This window comes from Trachemys scripta, chromosome 1, assembly GCF_013100865.1.
Source record: "Trachemys scripta elegans isolate TJP31775 chromosome 1, CAS_Tse_1.0, whole genome shotgun sequence".
Lineage (NCBI taxonomy): Eukaryota > Metazoa > Chordata > Testudines > Emydidae > Trachemys > Trachemys scripta.
Genome location: NC_048298.1, coordinates 130,280,181 through 130,295,766, shown reverse-complemented (window position 1 = coordinate 130,295,766; position 15,586 = coordinate 130,280,181). Strand labels below are relative to the sequence as shown.

Below are 15,586 nucleotides of genomic sequence, written 5' to 3'. Positions count from 1 at the left end.
CCATAGCTCAGTGGTCAGAGCGCTTGCCTGAGAAATGGCAGACCTCTATTCAAATACTTCCTCCTGCTCTAGCAGAGAGAAGAGAATTGAACATGGGTCTCCCACATCCCAGTGGAGTGCTCTAACCATTGGGCTAAAAGTTGTGTACTACTTCCTCTGGCAGCCATTTTGTGTGGAGCAAGGCAGGCACCTAACTCATTCCAACAAGAAACACAGTTTAGGTGCTTAAGCCACCTGACTCCAGGACAGGGGTTGCCATTCAAGTATTGCTTAGCAGAGCTAGGCACCTCTGTGCAGCTCAGACGTAGGCCCTATATCCAAGGGGGTGGGGCCTTCTGGTTGGCATCTCCCATTGGCTAGTTTAGGTGACTCCCCACCTAGCACACTGGCTTTTGTAGATCTCTCCCCATTCATTGTACTGGAAGCTGAGATGCTTAACTCAGCTTTGTTCCTGTGATTTTCTAGACTCTGTGATGTTCAGCATTGCAACACTTAAGTCCCTTCATAGATCCCACCCTAAGTGATTTGCCCAACGTCACAGAGAAACAAAGAACAAAGAAATAAACTCAGGAATCCCAAGTATAGGCCTAACCACTGGGCCATCCTTTCTCATAGTTCATAACTGTTCACAATAGGGTTTCTTGCCCCTCCCTCTGATGCATCTGGTACTGCTGGAGACAGGAAGCTGCAGTAGGTGGAATGTTGGTCTGGTCCAGTATGAAAATTCCTATCTTTTCATAGGGTTGCCAGGTGTCTGGTTTTTGGCTAGAAAGTCTGGTTTTAAGGGGACCTGTACAGTCTCTGATCAGAAGTATTCACCAGACACCCAAAGTCCTGTTACCGCAATTTTCCAAGGCCATAACTAAGGCAGGGAGAGAGAGGCAGCACAGAGCTAGTGGAATGGAGGGGTGCAAATATAGGTGCCACGGGATCGGGCCCAGCAGAGTCAACTCCCCCACCCCCAGTAGGATCAGGCCTGGTGGGATGAGCCAGAGCCTAGGGCAGAGCAATACCTGCCAAGCAGGAGCAGGGAACGCGGGGAGGGAACTCCTTGGCTGGAAGCGCATTTGGTTCCGCTTTGCCCTGGCCTCCGAGTGGGGTTGGCTCGGCAGCTGCCGTCAGCCTGGAGGAACTGCTGCCGGGGTAAGAGAGCGGGGCCTGGCCACTTGCCGACTGCTGGGCGGGAGAAGGATCCCTGAGGGGAGCTGAGTGATCCAGGCAATTCTGACCATAATTGTAATGCAGGGTTCACCGGAAATGGGGGACCAGAGGGCCATGGCCCTCCCACTTATTACCTGCCTTACGGGTGAGCGGCCAGGGAGGAGGGGGGAAGCACCAGGTCATTGACCCGTGCGAGCCCCTGCTCAGCTGGGGCCACCTTCTACCTGCATCTCGTGGGCAGTCAGGCAGGCTCCACATCAGGCTTGCAGCTCCCAGCCCTGGCTCCACAGGCAGCAAGTGAATAGTCCCCTTACGGGCAGAGGGAGCCCAGCTCAGGAATGGAGAGGGTGGGGAAGAGGATCGAGTGACGGGGGAGAGGGGAGAGCAGCAAGCGATGGGGGAGAAGGGAGAGAGGAATGAGTGGGGCAAAGCCTTGGGGAATGAGGTGGAGCAAGGGATGGAGCCTCAGGGGAAGAGGTGGAACAGAGGATGAGGAGAAGTTCCTGCACTCCTGCTGTAGTGTCTGGCTTTGAGACATTGGAAAGTTGGCAATGCTATCTTTTCAAGTTGTTTATTCTTCCACTGCAGTGATCAACTGAGAGATGGAGAGAGCACTCAGTGAACTTCATGTGGATAGAGGCGGGGGGTTTTAAACTTTTCCCCAACCAGTTACCTCTTTAGCAAATAACAAAAGAAACATTCCTACTCTGTTGAAGAAAATGTGATCACAGTAGAGGCCCACAATCTGATAATATCACATACAGCTGTGTGAAATCATTCTGTACTAGCTACTATTGTCTGTTTGGAAAAAGCACTTAAAATGTACCACACAAAGGTAATTTCACTATCCATAAAACTGTCAGGCTTCTCAGCTTCTCATTAGTATAAGGTCCTGATATTTATTTTGGTAGCCAGAAGGAGCAATAAAGCCCAGCTCTCACATAGCTCAATTATTCCCTCATAGAGTGTGAAGGTCACAGTTCCTTCACACTGCATTTTAGTTTTTGCCAAATGTTGTATAGCCACTATTTAGCAAATAATCTTTATCAAATGATATTGGCATAGCATACCACTATGTAATGTAACAGCTATTGGGCAAGGTTCTGATCTCTCTTATGCCAGTGAAAATCCAGAGTAACTCTCATTAAGTCGATGGAGTTACTCCAGATTTACAGCAGACCAGTACACCAGTACCTGGCTCTCTGTTTTAGAAAGAAACACTCACATAATAAGAGTTTATTTATTTAAATGGAAGGAGTCTAAACTAAATTCTCTTTATTAATAACATATTTTGGCCTAATTCATAATGAAACATCTATTAAAAAATAATAGAGCACTACATGCCAAATTCTGCTTTTAGTTATGTTATTGTAAAGACCACTGATTTTGGCATTTGAGTTTATGCAGCTCTGGTACAGTTATTTCCTTGTAAACAGGAAGAATCCTCATATACTTCAGCAGAAGCCTAGGAGAGTTCATTATAGTTAAGGCTACATCCGCCTTTCATTATAATCTTCTATTTTCACATACTCCTAACTCTGGAGCTGAAATTTTTCATGCTTTATCTCAGATGGTGCATTTTTTTTAAAGCTAAAGCAAAATCCCTTTGGCAATTTCTGAGTTATGCAAGGGTTTAAAAAATATGCTTTTTTTCCTGTTAAGAAAGTTGTAAGATGCTTCTCTGCTCATGCATAACTCAGAAATGGCTGCACTTTAAAGTCTGAAATGTTCAGGGTTGCTAGTCCTCAGTGCGGATTAGATAGTCAATTTTACTAACCATCACAGCTATGATGCTAACTGCAGCAGGAAGAGACCCATGCTAACCTTTTCAGAGGGTAACATAACCCAGCAGCTGCTGCCCAGGGGACATGAATGGGATTAGTGCTAATTCTGCTGCCTGCTCCCTCCTTCCCCTCCCCTCAGATACTCTGCAGGGTTCTGAAGGTTGTTGTTTGGGTTGGCAGGGGGAGAAGTTTTTCCTCTGCAGGATATTAATTATTATTATTATCTATTTAAATTATCGTAGTGCCTAGGCGCCATAGGCATGGACCGGGACCCCATTGTGCTAGGTGCTGTACAAACATAGAACAGAAAGACTGTCTCTGTCCCAAAGAACTTGCAATATAAGAAGGATCTTTTACCATATTATGATGTTCCTGGAACCTAAAAGTCCTTGATTCTTCCCTCCCCTCCCAATCCCCCCCCTCTGAAAAACAAGCCAGTTCACATAGAAAAGCTGAAGTTATTGTAACATTACAGTTACAGGTTTAAGTGATCACAAATCTGGAACTCAGAGCAAACTATGGTTGTATGTACAACTTTAACTCTGCCCCATTGCAGGACATTACAGTAGACTTTACCCTTTACTAATGCAGCCTGATACTAACCCTTAAACAATGCAAAGATAGTATATTTTTTCTACAATAACAGATACGCATTATAGGCAGAGCTGGTAGAATCACCTATTAAGGTTGCCTGACACTTCCCATTATAAAACTCTGTTTTCAGTTGCTTATAACTTTGCCAGACATTAATCGTTTGGTCTGAAATTGACATACTGGGTGTATGGAAAATTTCAGCCAAAACATTACAGGCACTTCTGAGAAGAAGGGTAGGGGAAAATACATTGTTTTGCCAATGTTCAAAAACTCTAGGGACGTTTTCTTTGAAGAGCTTTAGCAACCAGATGCTTTGGAATAGTGACTGGCAATTTGGTAAGAGGATGGCTTCTGTGTCAGAAGTGTGCCCACCCAAATTAGGCCAATTTATAACCCTTTGTAAAAAAATTACCATTTGCACATGCTCAGTAGAGACTTCTTAGATTTTTAGCAGCTAAATTCCCCAAAGAGTCCATCCACATTGAGCATGCTCCAGCCAGGGGCTGAACAGGACCTTCCCTGCAGCTGCAGCTCTGGGCTGCTGCAACTGTGCCGGGTCCAGGTCCCCTCATCTAAAGTGAAAGCAGTGAGCCTGTCTTCCTATGCACTTACTGAGCCCCCTGCTGGGTCCAGGCAGTGCACAGGAGGAAGTTGACATTCAAATGCAGTGTGGGTGGGAGAAAGGGCAGAGTGGGAAAAGGAGCCAGGGAAGGTGGAGAGGCTGGGACTGGTAACTCAAGTCTATATTATAATGCATAAGGGATGCAAATTAAGGTTGCTAGGTTTTTAAAAAAGCAAATTGGGGGGAAAAAAAAAACGCCAGACATTTCATCATATAGCATAATATACCCACCTGGGAAAAAGAGAGAAAGTATTGCATTATACATCAAGATTATATACACTTGTTCTGAGGTCCAGAAGGAGGTGAGAGACAGACCAGTTGAAAGTCTCTTAGTAAAGGTAAAAGGGGGGAAAAAACAGGCATGACGTCCTGCTAGGGGTCTACTACAGATCACCAAAAGAGGAAGAGATGGATGAGGCATTTCTAGAACAAATAACAGAAATATCCAAAACACAAGACCTGGTAGTAATGGGGGACTTTAACAACCAGACATCTGCTGGAAAAGTAACACAGCAAAACACAAAATTTCCAGCAAGTTATTGAAATGTATGGGGACAACTTTTTGTTTCAGAAAGTGGAGGAAGTAACCAAGGAGACAGCCATTTTGGACTTGATTCTGACAAAATGGGAGGAATTAGTTGCAAATCTGAAGGTGGAAAGAAATTTGGATGAAAGTGATCATGAAATGATAGGTTTCGTGATTATAAGGAAAAGAAGGAGTGGGAGAAGCAGAATAAGAACAATGGACTTCAAAAAGCAGACAAACTCAGAGAACTGGTAGGTAAGTTCCATGTGAAGTAAATCTAAAGGTTAAAGGAGTTCAGGAAAGTTAGAAGTTTCTCAAAGAGACTATTAAAGACACAACCATCAATTATTCCAATGCAATGGAAAAATAGGAATAGTAAGAAGGCTTCATTAGAAGCTCTTTACTTACCTGAAAATCAAAAAGGCATCCAACAAAAAATGGAAACATGGATAAATTGCTAAGGAGGAGTACAAAAGAATAGCAACAAGCATATAGGGGCAAAATCAGAAAGGCTAAGGCACAAAATGAGTTACTCCTAGCAAGGGATATAGAAGGCAATAATAAGAGGTTCTTTAAATACATTAGGAGCAAGAGAAAGATACAGGAAATTGTAGGTCCTCTACTTAGTGAGGAAGGAAAGCTAGTGACAGATGATATCAGGAAGGCTGAAGTGTTTAATGCCTATTTTGCTTCCGTCTTCACTAAAAAGGTTAATGGTGACCAGTTATTTAACACAATAAATATTAACATCAAGGGGAAGGAAAGCAAGCCTGAATAAGGAAAGAAGGCGTTAAGAGGAATAGATAAGTTAAATATACTAAAATTATCAGAGCCTGATGACATTCATTCTAGAGTCCTTAAGAAACTAGCTGAAGCAATCTCTGAACCATTAGCAATTATCTTTGAGAACACATGGAGGATGGGTGAAGTCCAGAGGACTGGGAAAGGGCAAACATAGTACCTATCTTAAAAAGGGGAATAAAGACGACCCAGGAAACTATAGACCAGTCAGCCTAAGTTTGATACCTGAAAAGATATTGGAAGAGATTATTAAACAACCAATCAATCTGTACACTCCTAGGGGATAACAGGGTTTATGTAAGGAATAGTCAGATGGATTTGTCAAGAACAAATCATGCCAAACCAACCTAATTTCCTTCTTTGACAGGGTCAGTGGCCTCGTGGACAGCGGAGAGGCAGCAGATGTGATACATTTTGATGTTAGTAAGGCTTTTGACACAGCCCCACATGGCATTTTCATAAAGAAACTAGGGAAATGTGGTCTAGATGAAATTACTATAAGGTGGGTGCACAACTAGTTGGAAGATAATACTCAAAGAGTAGTTATCAGTGGTTTGCTGTAAACTGTGAGAGCATATCTGATCCCACAGGGATCAGTCCTGGGTCTGGTACTATTCAAAATTTTCCATTAATGACTTGGATAACCGAATGGAGAGTATACTTATAAAATCTCTGGATGACCCCAACTTGGGAGGGGTTGCAAGTGCTTTGGAGGACAGGATTAGAATTTAAAACAACATTGACAAATAGGGAGAATTGGTCTGAAATCAACTAAATGAAATTCAATAAAGACAAGTGCAAAATACCTCACTTAGAAGGAAAAATCAAATGCACAAATACAAAATGGGGAATAATTGACTAGGTGTTAGTACTGCTGAAAAGAATCTGGGGGTTATAGTGGATCACAAATTGAATTTAAGTCAACAACGTGACGCAGCTGGGAAAAACACTGGTATCTTTTTGTGGTGTATTAACAGGAGTGTCGTATGTAAAACGGGGTAATTGTTCCGCTCTACTTGGCACTTGTGAGTACTCATGTATGTCCAGTTCAGGGTGGCACACTATAGGAAAGATGTGGACAACTTGGACAGAGTCCAAAAGATGAGCAACAAAAATGACACAGGGCTTAGAAAACCTGACCTATGAGGAAAGGTTAAAAAAATCTAGATATGTTTAGTCTTGAGAAAAGAAGACTGAGGGAGGACCTAATAACAGTTTTCAAATATGTTAAGGGCTGTTATAAAGAAGACTTGTGATCAGCTGTTCTCCATGTCCACTGAAGGTAGAACAAGAAGTAATGGGCTATGGGAAATATAGTTAATGTCTGGAATAAGCGTCCACAGGGGGTTGTGAAATCCCCATCTTTGGAGGTTTTTAAGAAACGGTTGGACAAACACCTGTCAGGGTTGGTCTAGGTTTACATGGTCCTGCTTCAACAAAAGGGGCTGGACTTGATGACCTCTCGAGGTCTCTTCCAGCCCTACATATCTATGATTCATCAGCAGATTTGGAACCTTTAGATCTACCACACAGGCTCCTGCCACTTGAGCTAACAGAGTAACTGATACTATAGTAGGTTGTCATTGTTTATATGGAGGGGGGTGAGACACTTTACCAGCAGATTTCATGAATATTTTCTGAGGAGTTGTGAAACTCAGAAATCTTGGGATCTATTCCAAGCTCTAGATAGGACTGTTCTCTAGCAGGCACAGACTTTTCTGCCCATTTCTCCCAAGTGTGATTCCTTCTGCCCCATCCCCTCCAACATGTCCCAATCCTATCTCTTCCTCACCCATGGATTCTCATCCCAGCCCCATTCTCCTCACCTCGCCAGTCCCAGTCTCCGCTCTTTGAGCTTCTCGTCCAAGTCCCAGTCTCACTCCTCCAGATTCTCAGTCCCAGTCTGTTCCCCACCCCCAGTCTCCCATCACAACCATTCCAGTTCCACCCACCAATGTCCCAGCCCCTTGTTCCCAGTCTCCTTGCCCAATCAGTCCCTGCTCCCTCCTTGCTGGCTCCTCATCCTCTCTCCCTCACCCTGACTTCCAGTCCCCTGCCCCCTCCCCCCCATCCAATTTTGGTGTCCACCCCCAGCTCCTTGTCCCAGTCTCCCCCTGTTCCCAGTCCCAATTTCCCACCTGGCTCCTAGTCCTAGTCTCCCTGCCCAGCCATTTTCAGTCTTTTCCTACCCCAACTCCCAGTCCCAGTTTCTCTCACCTCCACTGCTAGCGTTCAGTCCCAATCTCCCCGCCAGGCTCCTTGTCCCAATAAACTCCTCTACCCTCTGCAAATCTGGTTATTGTCCCCTCTGCATTTGAATCAGGCAGCTTCTTCAACAACGCTGCCTGGGCTCAGAATGGGGGGTGGGGGTGGTCATTGAGAGCACAGGAGAGACAGCTCCCTGCTGTCAGTTCAGGTGCCAGGACTTGGACCCGGCCTGGCCTGCAGCAGTCCAGAGCATGGAACATTTCAGCCCAAATAGTTGAAGTTTGGCAATTTTACAAGCAACTAAAAATAGGGTCCTATAACAGGAAATGTCAGGCAACTTTATTAATTAATAGGGGGCCCTACCAGCCCCACCTACAGTAGGAACCACATGCATTAAAACATACATTGACAATGTCAACTGAAAAATATGCATAGAACCTCCCTAAGCCACCAGAGAAAGCCAAGCCTTCCTGTCCCTCTCAAGCTTGGTCTTGGGTACCTGCAACATGCCCTGAAAATCAATTAATTTGGGCTCTGTGCGAACAAGGGGAAAGGAAACTCCACAGAAAAAGACACTTCACTGTGCCCTTTCTCCATCCAGCAAAACGGCACATGGGGAGATTCATTCTCTAAGACAGCCAGGATCCCAAGTCAAGCAGGGCTTTCTAGGGGAAATGTCAATACTTTGAATTGCATCTGGAAATAAATAAAAATAATACAACAGTGTAGCGTGCACTAGTTGGGGTTTCTGATTGTTTTTCAAGGGTAGAGTGAATTGCAATAACCAATCTGGAGGTGACTAGGAATAGATTACTGTACCAAGGGCTACATAAGAGAGGAATGGTCACTATCTCTTTGCTTGCAACAATGAAAAACATGCTCTTTCCTAATATCTAGGAATCCAGGAGCAGCTAAAGGTTCTGCAGCACCCCTACAACTGCAAACCTTGCTAACCCCTGTATGGTGAGTATTGCCCCTCTATCTAGGGAATAGATATTCCCTCTATACTCTCCTACCAACATTTCTCCCATTCTACTAGTGTCATTACTGTCCTATCCAGAATGAGCTTTAGCCAACTAGCAATCCTCCAAGCCACAATCTTGGCTAGACGCTAGGTCTGCAATGTCTGGGACAGATGAAAAGGAGACACACAGCTGAATATTGTCAGCATACTGATTCCACTGCAACCCAAACCTCCCATCCATGCTAAACAAGAGGAATGATGGAAAAGATTTCCATGGCATCCTGCGCTAGAGAAACCTTACAGATGAGCAACTGCCCAACACAGGACTCACTGAGAAAAAAGAACACAGCCACTCAAAAACAAACCCATCTAACGTTACCAGGGCCTGCAGACACACCAGCAGTATATCCAGGACTCTTTCCCCTCTCTGACGAACACTCATTACTATGGAAACAATATCCAGAGCCTAGATGGAGTTCAGTGATACTGAAAATGTAGTCCTGTGACAGCCTAGGCAGCAGCCTGACGCCTCTCTTCCACTGAGTGTCACCAGGGAAAAAGCTCTGAACTCTGATGAAGACTCCAGTTATATATATAGGGCTTGGGGGCTACTAAGCTGCACTTGTTTCTATTCCCAGAGAAAATACTTCAAAAATACAATGGGGGAATTTTTAAAGGCACAAAGAGCAGTGAAGTGCTCAAACTTCCACTGAATGTCAATGGGAGCTGGTGCCTTCCTTAGAAAAGTTCCCCCTAAACTTTTTAAATGTTTCTTTCTCCATGGCAAAGGATAAGCAAAGACATGACAGGAAATGTAAACAGACAGGACCTAATCCCGATCCTAAAAAATGCTCACTGCATACAACTACAAATAAAGTTGGGAGAAGTAGAAAAGTATTACTGTAATCCTTTTAAAGAGCATAGGAATTGCAACAGTGGATCAGATCCATGGTCCAATATCCTGTCTCTAACATTACCAGACGCTTCGAGGGAAGCCACAAAAAGCCCCACAGTAGGTAGATATGGGATAATGTATCCCCCATGAAGACCTCATCCTAATCCCGATTAGTTACAGTTTGTGGTAACGTGATGTTTTATTTCCCTTCTGATACTATTTTTTTCAGCACTATTATCAGAGGAGTACACACATGTTGTAGCTTGTGTAAGCCGAGCTCACTGCACATACCAGGGGTTCCTTGTGTTCCTCCATCGCCCCCATAAGCTCCCTGTGTGCTACCCTCCCATCCACCTCTATCTCAGGGACCACCACCTGCAACTCCCGCACCCCATCCCTCATGCCAAGGGCTCTGTGTGCCCCTTCATCCCCCCCCATGCCAAAGCGCTGTGTGCCCCCCATTGCCCCTCCACCAAATGATAAGGGTTATGTGTGTCCCCCATTGCTAAAGGAGCACTATATGATAATTGATTTCCACTTTTACCAGGCCATGCAGCCTAAATAACGTATGTGATTTCTCTTACTGCATTATCCTACTGCATTGCTATATAGCACTCACACAGTCTCTTGCCCTACACGTGTCTATAGTAGAGATGTACAAAAAGCAACAAATACTTTGTGTAAAAAATTTCATTTCATTCCATTACTAGACCCAGTAATTGTGTGTGAATTTCCATGACCATGTTCACTTTCACATTAAAAGCATGTGAAATTCAAAATGTTGCCTCTTTTCTGTGCAAAGTGGTTTCCAACTAAAAGAAATTCAAAATGTCACATTAAAAACAATGAGAGGCGGCGGGAAATGTAAAAAAATTCTGCCAGGTTTTTTTTTGCAAAACTGGATCATTCTTGGAAATCAGAAATGAAATGCAAAGACTTCGATTTGCTGGTGAAAAAATAGCAGGGCTTAGACAATAATGCATCCAAAAATATAATAAATGCACAGAATATTATTTTTGCAAGATAAAAGAAATACAACAATTTATAGTTAATACGTTAGGATGGCATGCAGTAAACAGATGGGCTTATGGTAGAAGAGCATCATCTTGTCAGAAGCCAGCACCCATTTTCTTGTCATTTGAGTGCTGGTGAAACACGCTCGATTAACAATCCTAGAGGTGAAAGTCCCACATTTATCCACAGACTGGGTGCACCTTGGACAGCAGCAATGAAGCTCCCCCCAGCATAGCTCAACCAAGAACTTGTGAGACCCACCTCTAGGGGCAACAGGGTAGGTCATTCTCAGTGATCCTTTCACATTGTTTGAACTCTCTGCTGAGACTGCCAACAAGCGTATTGGGTTTTGGAAACTGACCTGATACCACCAAATTCATTTCACATAGACCATCAAAAAACTGCCAGATTCCAATCTGTTATTTCTGAGAAGACTTTCTCATAACCTAAGAAGTGTCCTCAATGAATGTATAGTAAATGGAATAAAAAGAGAATTGATTTCTTTATCTGGATATACTGTACACAGTGCATGAAGACTTTAAATCAAGGACCTTTAAAAAACGTGCATCAATGAAGGGTCAAAATAACAGATGCACCATCCAAGGACTGCAAATACAGGCCCAGATTTGACCAGTCTTGCATTGGTCCCTGGTGTCGAAGATGGAAAACTTCATTCCCAGGGAGATCTCAGGGAAACCCAATGCCTTCTGTCTGCTCACTTCATCAACCCTCATAAGTATGTAGGGTGCACTCCCCTCTGTGACAGGCCTGCTCTGCTGGCCACTGTTGATGGGGGGCGTGTCCAAGGCCTTCTCCCTACTCCCTTTGGGATAATGCATTACAAAAGACACTAGCAGGGACTGCCAGATGCTCGCTTGTTGCACACACTTCCTCTCTCCAACAAACACACCCCTTGTGCATTCACAGAAAAGCCAGGTAGAGTGTGACTTAGGGTATGTGTACACTGCAGTTAGACACCTCCAGCTGGCCCATGCCAAATGACTCAGGATCGGGCTAAGGGGCCATTTAATTGCGATGTAGATGATCGGGCTTGGTCTGCAGCCTAAGCTCTGGGACCCTAACCCCTAACACCACAATTAAACAGCCCCTTAGCCCGAGTAAGCTGGCATGGGCCAGCTGAGGGTTTTTAACTGTAGTGTACACAGACCCTGAGAGTTTTGGGCCGATTCCAAAGCTTTGTAACGGCGTCTATGAGCTCAGTCCTGCAAGCCCTCTGCCCATGAACTCCCATGGGCTAGCAGGATCAAGCAAATTATGTTGATCATATTTTCCACAGCTTTCTCAGCAAAGAAACAACAATGTTTTCAGGTCACTTACCACATCTGTGTTTGTGATCTTGGCCAGGAGTTCTGTTAGGCTGTCACCGGAGAGTGAACTTTCTCCATCATCAAGCTGAAGGCCACAGATGGCTGCTCCCACGCTTCCAGTTGCTATCATTGATGGTGGATACATGGCGAAGTTAAAATCTGCAGAAACGGACCCAAGAATTATTCCAAGCACAGACCAGCAAAGCTGTAAGACACAGAGACTACCAGCCAGAAATACTGAAGTCCTTTCTGCTCTGACTGAGCCAGAGAAGCTAGATGCAGATAGATGAGGCTTAAAGGTGACCTGCAAAAGAAAAAGAAATTGTATTTGTGCCCTTTTTTCCTTCCTTGTGATTAGGCTTGGCAGAATTCAATTTTTATTTTTTTATAATTTCAACAGTATTTTAAACACTTCTATTTTTATCCAGTTAAATGTTCAATTGTGCATAATTATGGGTTTTATTCATTTTTTTCCAATTTCTATTTATTTAAATTTTCAGTTGTAGGAAATTATTTGGGAGAGGAATTTACACAATTATTTAATGACAACAGACATTCAAAGTTCAAACTTCATAACCATTAAAACACAAATTGTCAACATCACAGGTCAAATATACAAAACAAATATCCTTAAATCAAAGTTCGCAAGCAGCATTTTTCTTGCTATACATATTTGTAAATTTTGATTATTAGCAATGGAAATATTTTTCGGGGGGTGAAATCGACATTTGCCAACATTTACCAATAAAAATCTATCTTCCAAACCCACTTATGATGGAAAAAGAAGGCCTAGATGGTTCTTCCTTCCCTCCTTTTTAAAAAAAGAGGGAATGGGAAATTTCTGCTTGTTTTTTTACATTAACAATTCAAGTCTCGTCTACCCTGGAATTCTATGTATAACTGGATAACTAGTTGGAATATGAAATCAAAGGGAACTGAAACCTAAGCAGTTGAGAGAGAAGAGGTTTTTAGTGAAGGCTATTTGTGCTTGTTTCATTTAACACATAGGGCTGTCAAAAATATTAATTGCGATTAATCGTGATTAATCGTGCTGCTAAACAATAATAAAATACCATTTATTTAAATATTTTTAGATGTTTTCTACATTTTCAAACATACTTATTTAATTACAACCCAGAATACGAAGTATACTGTGCTCACTTTATATTTATTTTTATTACAAATATTTGCACTGTAAAAAACAAAAGAAATAGTATTTTTCAATTCACCTAACACAAGTACTGTAGTGCAATCTCTTTATCGTGAAAGTTGAACTTAATTTTGTAGAATTATGTACAAAAAACAACTGCATTCAAAAATAAAACAATGTAAAACTTTAGCGCCTTCAAGTCCAATCAGTCCTACTTCTTGTTCAGCCAATCGCTCAGATAAACAACTTTGTTTACATTTGCGAAAGATAATGCTGCCTGCTTCTGTTTACAATGTCACCCGAAAGTGAGAACAGGCATTTGCATGGCACTGTTGTAGCTGGTGTCGCAAGATATTTACATGCCAGATGCACTAAAGATTCATATGTCCCTTCATGCTTCAACCACCATTCCAGAGGACATGCGTCCATGTTGATGACGAGTTCTGCTCAATAACGAGCCAAAGCAGTGCATACCGATACATGTTCATTTTCATCATCTGAGTCAAATGCCACCAGCAAAAGGTTGATTTTCTTTTTTGGTGGTTTGGGTTCTGTAGTTTCCGCATCAGAGTGTTGTTTTTTTAAGACATCTGAAAGCATGTTCCACACTTGATCCCTCTCAGATTTTGGAAGGCACTTCAGATTCTTAAATCTGGGGTCGAGTGCTATAGCTATATTTAGAAATCTCACATTGATACCTTCTTTGTGTTTTATGAAATCTGCAGTGAAAGTGTTCTTCAAATTAACAACATGTGCTGGGTCATCATCCGGGACTGCTATAACATGAAATATATGGCAGAATGCGGGTAAAACAGCAGGAGACATATAATTCTCCCCCAAGGAGTTTAGCCACAAATTTAATTAACGCAGTATTTTTTTAACAAGCATCATCAGCATGGAAGCATGTCCTCTGGAATGATGATTAAAGCATGAAGAGGCATATGAATCTTTAGTGCATCTGGCACGTAAATATCTTGCAACACCAGCTACAACAGTGCCGTGAGAATGCCTGTTCTCACTTTCAGGTGACATTGTAATTAAGAAGTGGGCAGCATTATCTCCTGTAAATGTAAACAAGCTTGTTTCTCTTAGCAATTGGCTGAAGAAGAAGTAGGACTGATTGGACTTGTAGGCTCTGAAGTTTTACATTATTTTGTTTTTGAGTGCAGTTATGTAACAAAAAAACTACATTTGTAAGTTGCACTTTCATGATAAAGAGATTGCACTACAGTACTTGTATGAGGTGAATTGAAAAATACTATTTCTTTTGTTTATAATTTTCACGATGCAAATATTTGTAACAAAAAATAATATAAAGTGAGCACTGATCACTTTGTATTCTGTGTTGTAATTGAAATTGATATAATTGAGAATGTAGAAAAACATCCAAAATATTTAATACATTTCAATTGGTATTCTATTGTTTAACAGTGTAAGTAATTGCAATTAATTTTTTTAATCGTGATTAATTTTTTTGAGTTAATTGCGTGAGTTAACTGCGATTAATCGACAGCCCTACTAACACATATTTAACTCAAACGTGGAGAAAAGAAGTCTTTGTTAAAATTAATCATATCTCTTTCCCCCCTGCCTTCCAGTCTGCCACACCTTTACAATTAAGGAGTGAGAAAGCCCATAATGCAAATTTGAGACCTTCAGTGAGCCATCTAGCAAAATCAGAGAAGATCAGACAGACATTCCTGATACTTTTAATAAACAAGCAGAAACCATTTTTTTTAATCCTTTCTAGAATTTTTTATACATCAGAAAGAAACAAAAGAACACAATCCCAATTTGTTTTGTCCTTTATAAGTTACCTTTCTAAGGCTTTTTCAGTACTGATATAGTGAATGGTATATCCAAATTGCCTTTACAAAATCCTGTTTCCAGTTTATCTTGATTGCAAACCGCCGCTCAAACTGAAACTTGGTTTGCAAGACTTTAGTTCAACAGTAACTTAACGAAAATCTTCTTTTTGCTGGTTTTTATTCATAGAGATTGGAGGAGAGTTTTTCAAGTGGGTGGGAGGAGAAAATATATTGCATGTTTACAATCAACTTTTATTTTATTATTTAGTATGAGTACTCTCAAAACCCAATGAGTACATAGTATGAAACAGATCCTTGTCAATATATTCAGTCTATTTACAAAAATAGAAACTGGCCCTGAAAATACCATGGCGGAGATCCAGGCCAAACCTTCAGCTTGTGTAAATGGGTGTGGCCCCATTGACTTCAGTGAAGCTATGCTCATTTACATCAGCTAAGAATTTGGCCCTCTGGGTTTGATTCCCTATCTCAGTCCCTCACACACTGAGTTGGCTGTGACTGGAGTAGCTGTGGTGACACCATGCTCTTCTCAGAGAGGAATGCATCATTTGCTCACCAGCAATCCCTTGGGTCAGAAGGGACTGGTAATCTGGTTGGAATACTCAGCCAGAAAGATGGTGGCTGTGACACAGGGGGGCCTCAGGAAGGAGGAAGAGAGGTGGTATGACATGGATTCCTCATAGGGCTCTATCTGGAACACAGAGGATCAT

The 15,586-nt window shown here is 42.3% G+C and overlaps 1 protein-coding gene across 1 annotated transcript in view; it reads right to left on the bottom strand.

Moving 5' to 3' along the window:
• The window catches only part of CCND2 (cyclin D2), a 63,700-nt gene that overhangs the window by 32,485 nt on the left and 15,629 nt on the right, over nt 1-15,586 (bottom strand). Inside the window, exon 4 of the mRNA XM_034785000.1 lies at nt 11,908-12,056. Coding sequence (XP_034640891.1) covers nt 11,908-12,056 — 149 coding nt within the window. The remainder of the gene's footprint in view (nt 1-11,907; nt 12,057-15,586) is intronic.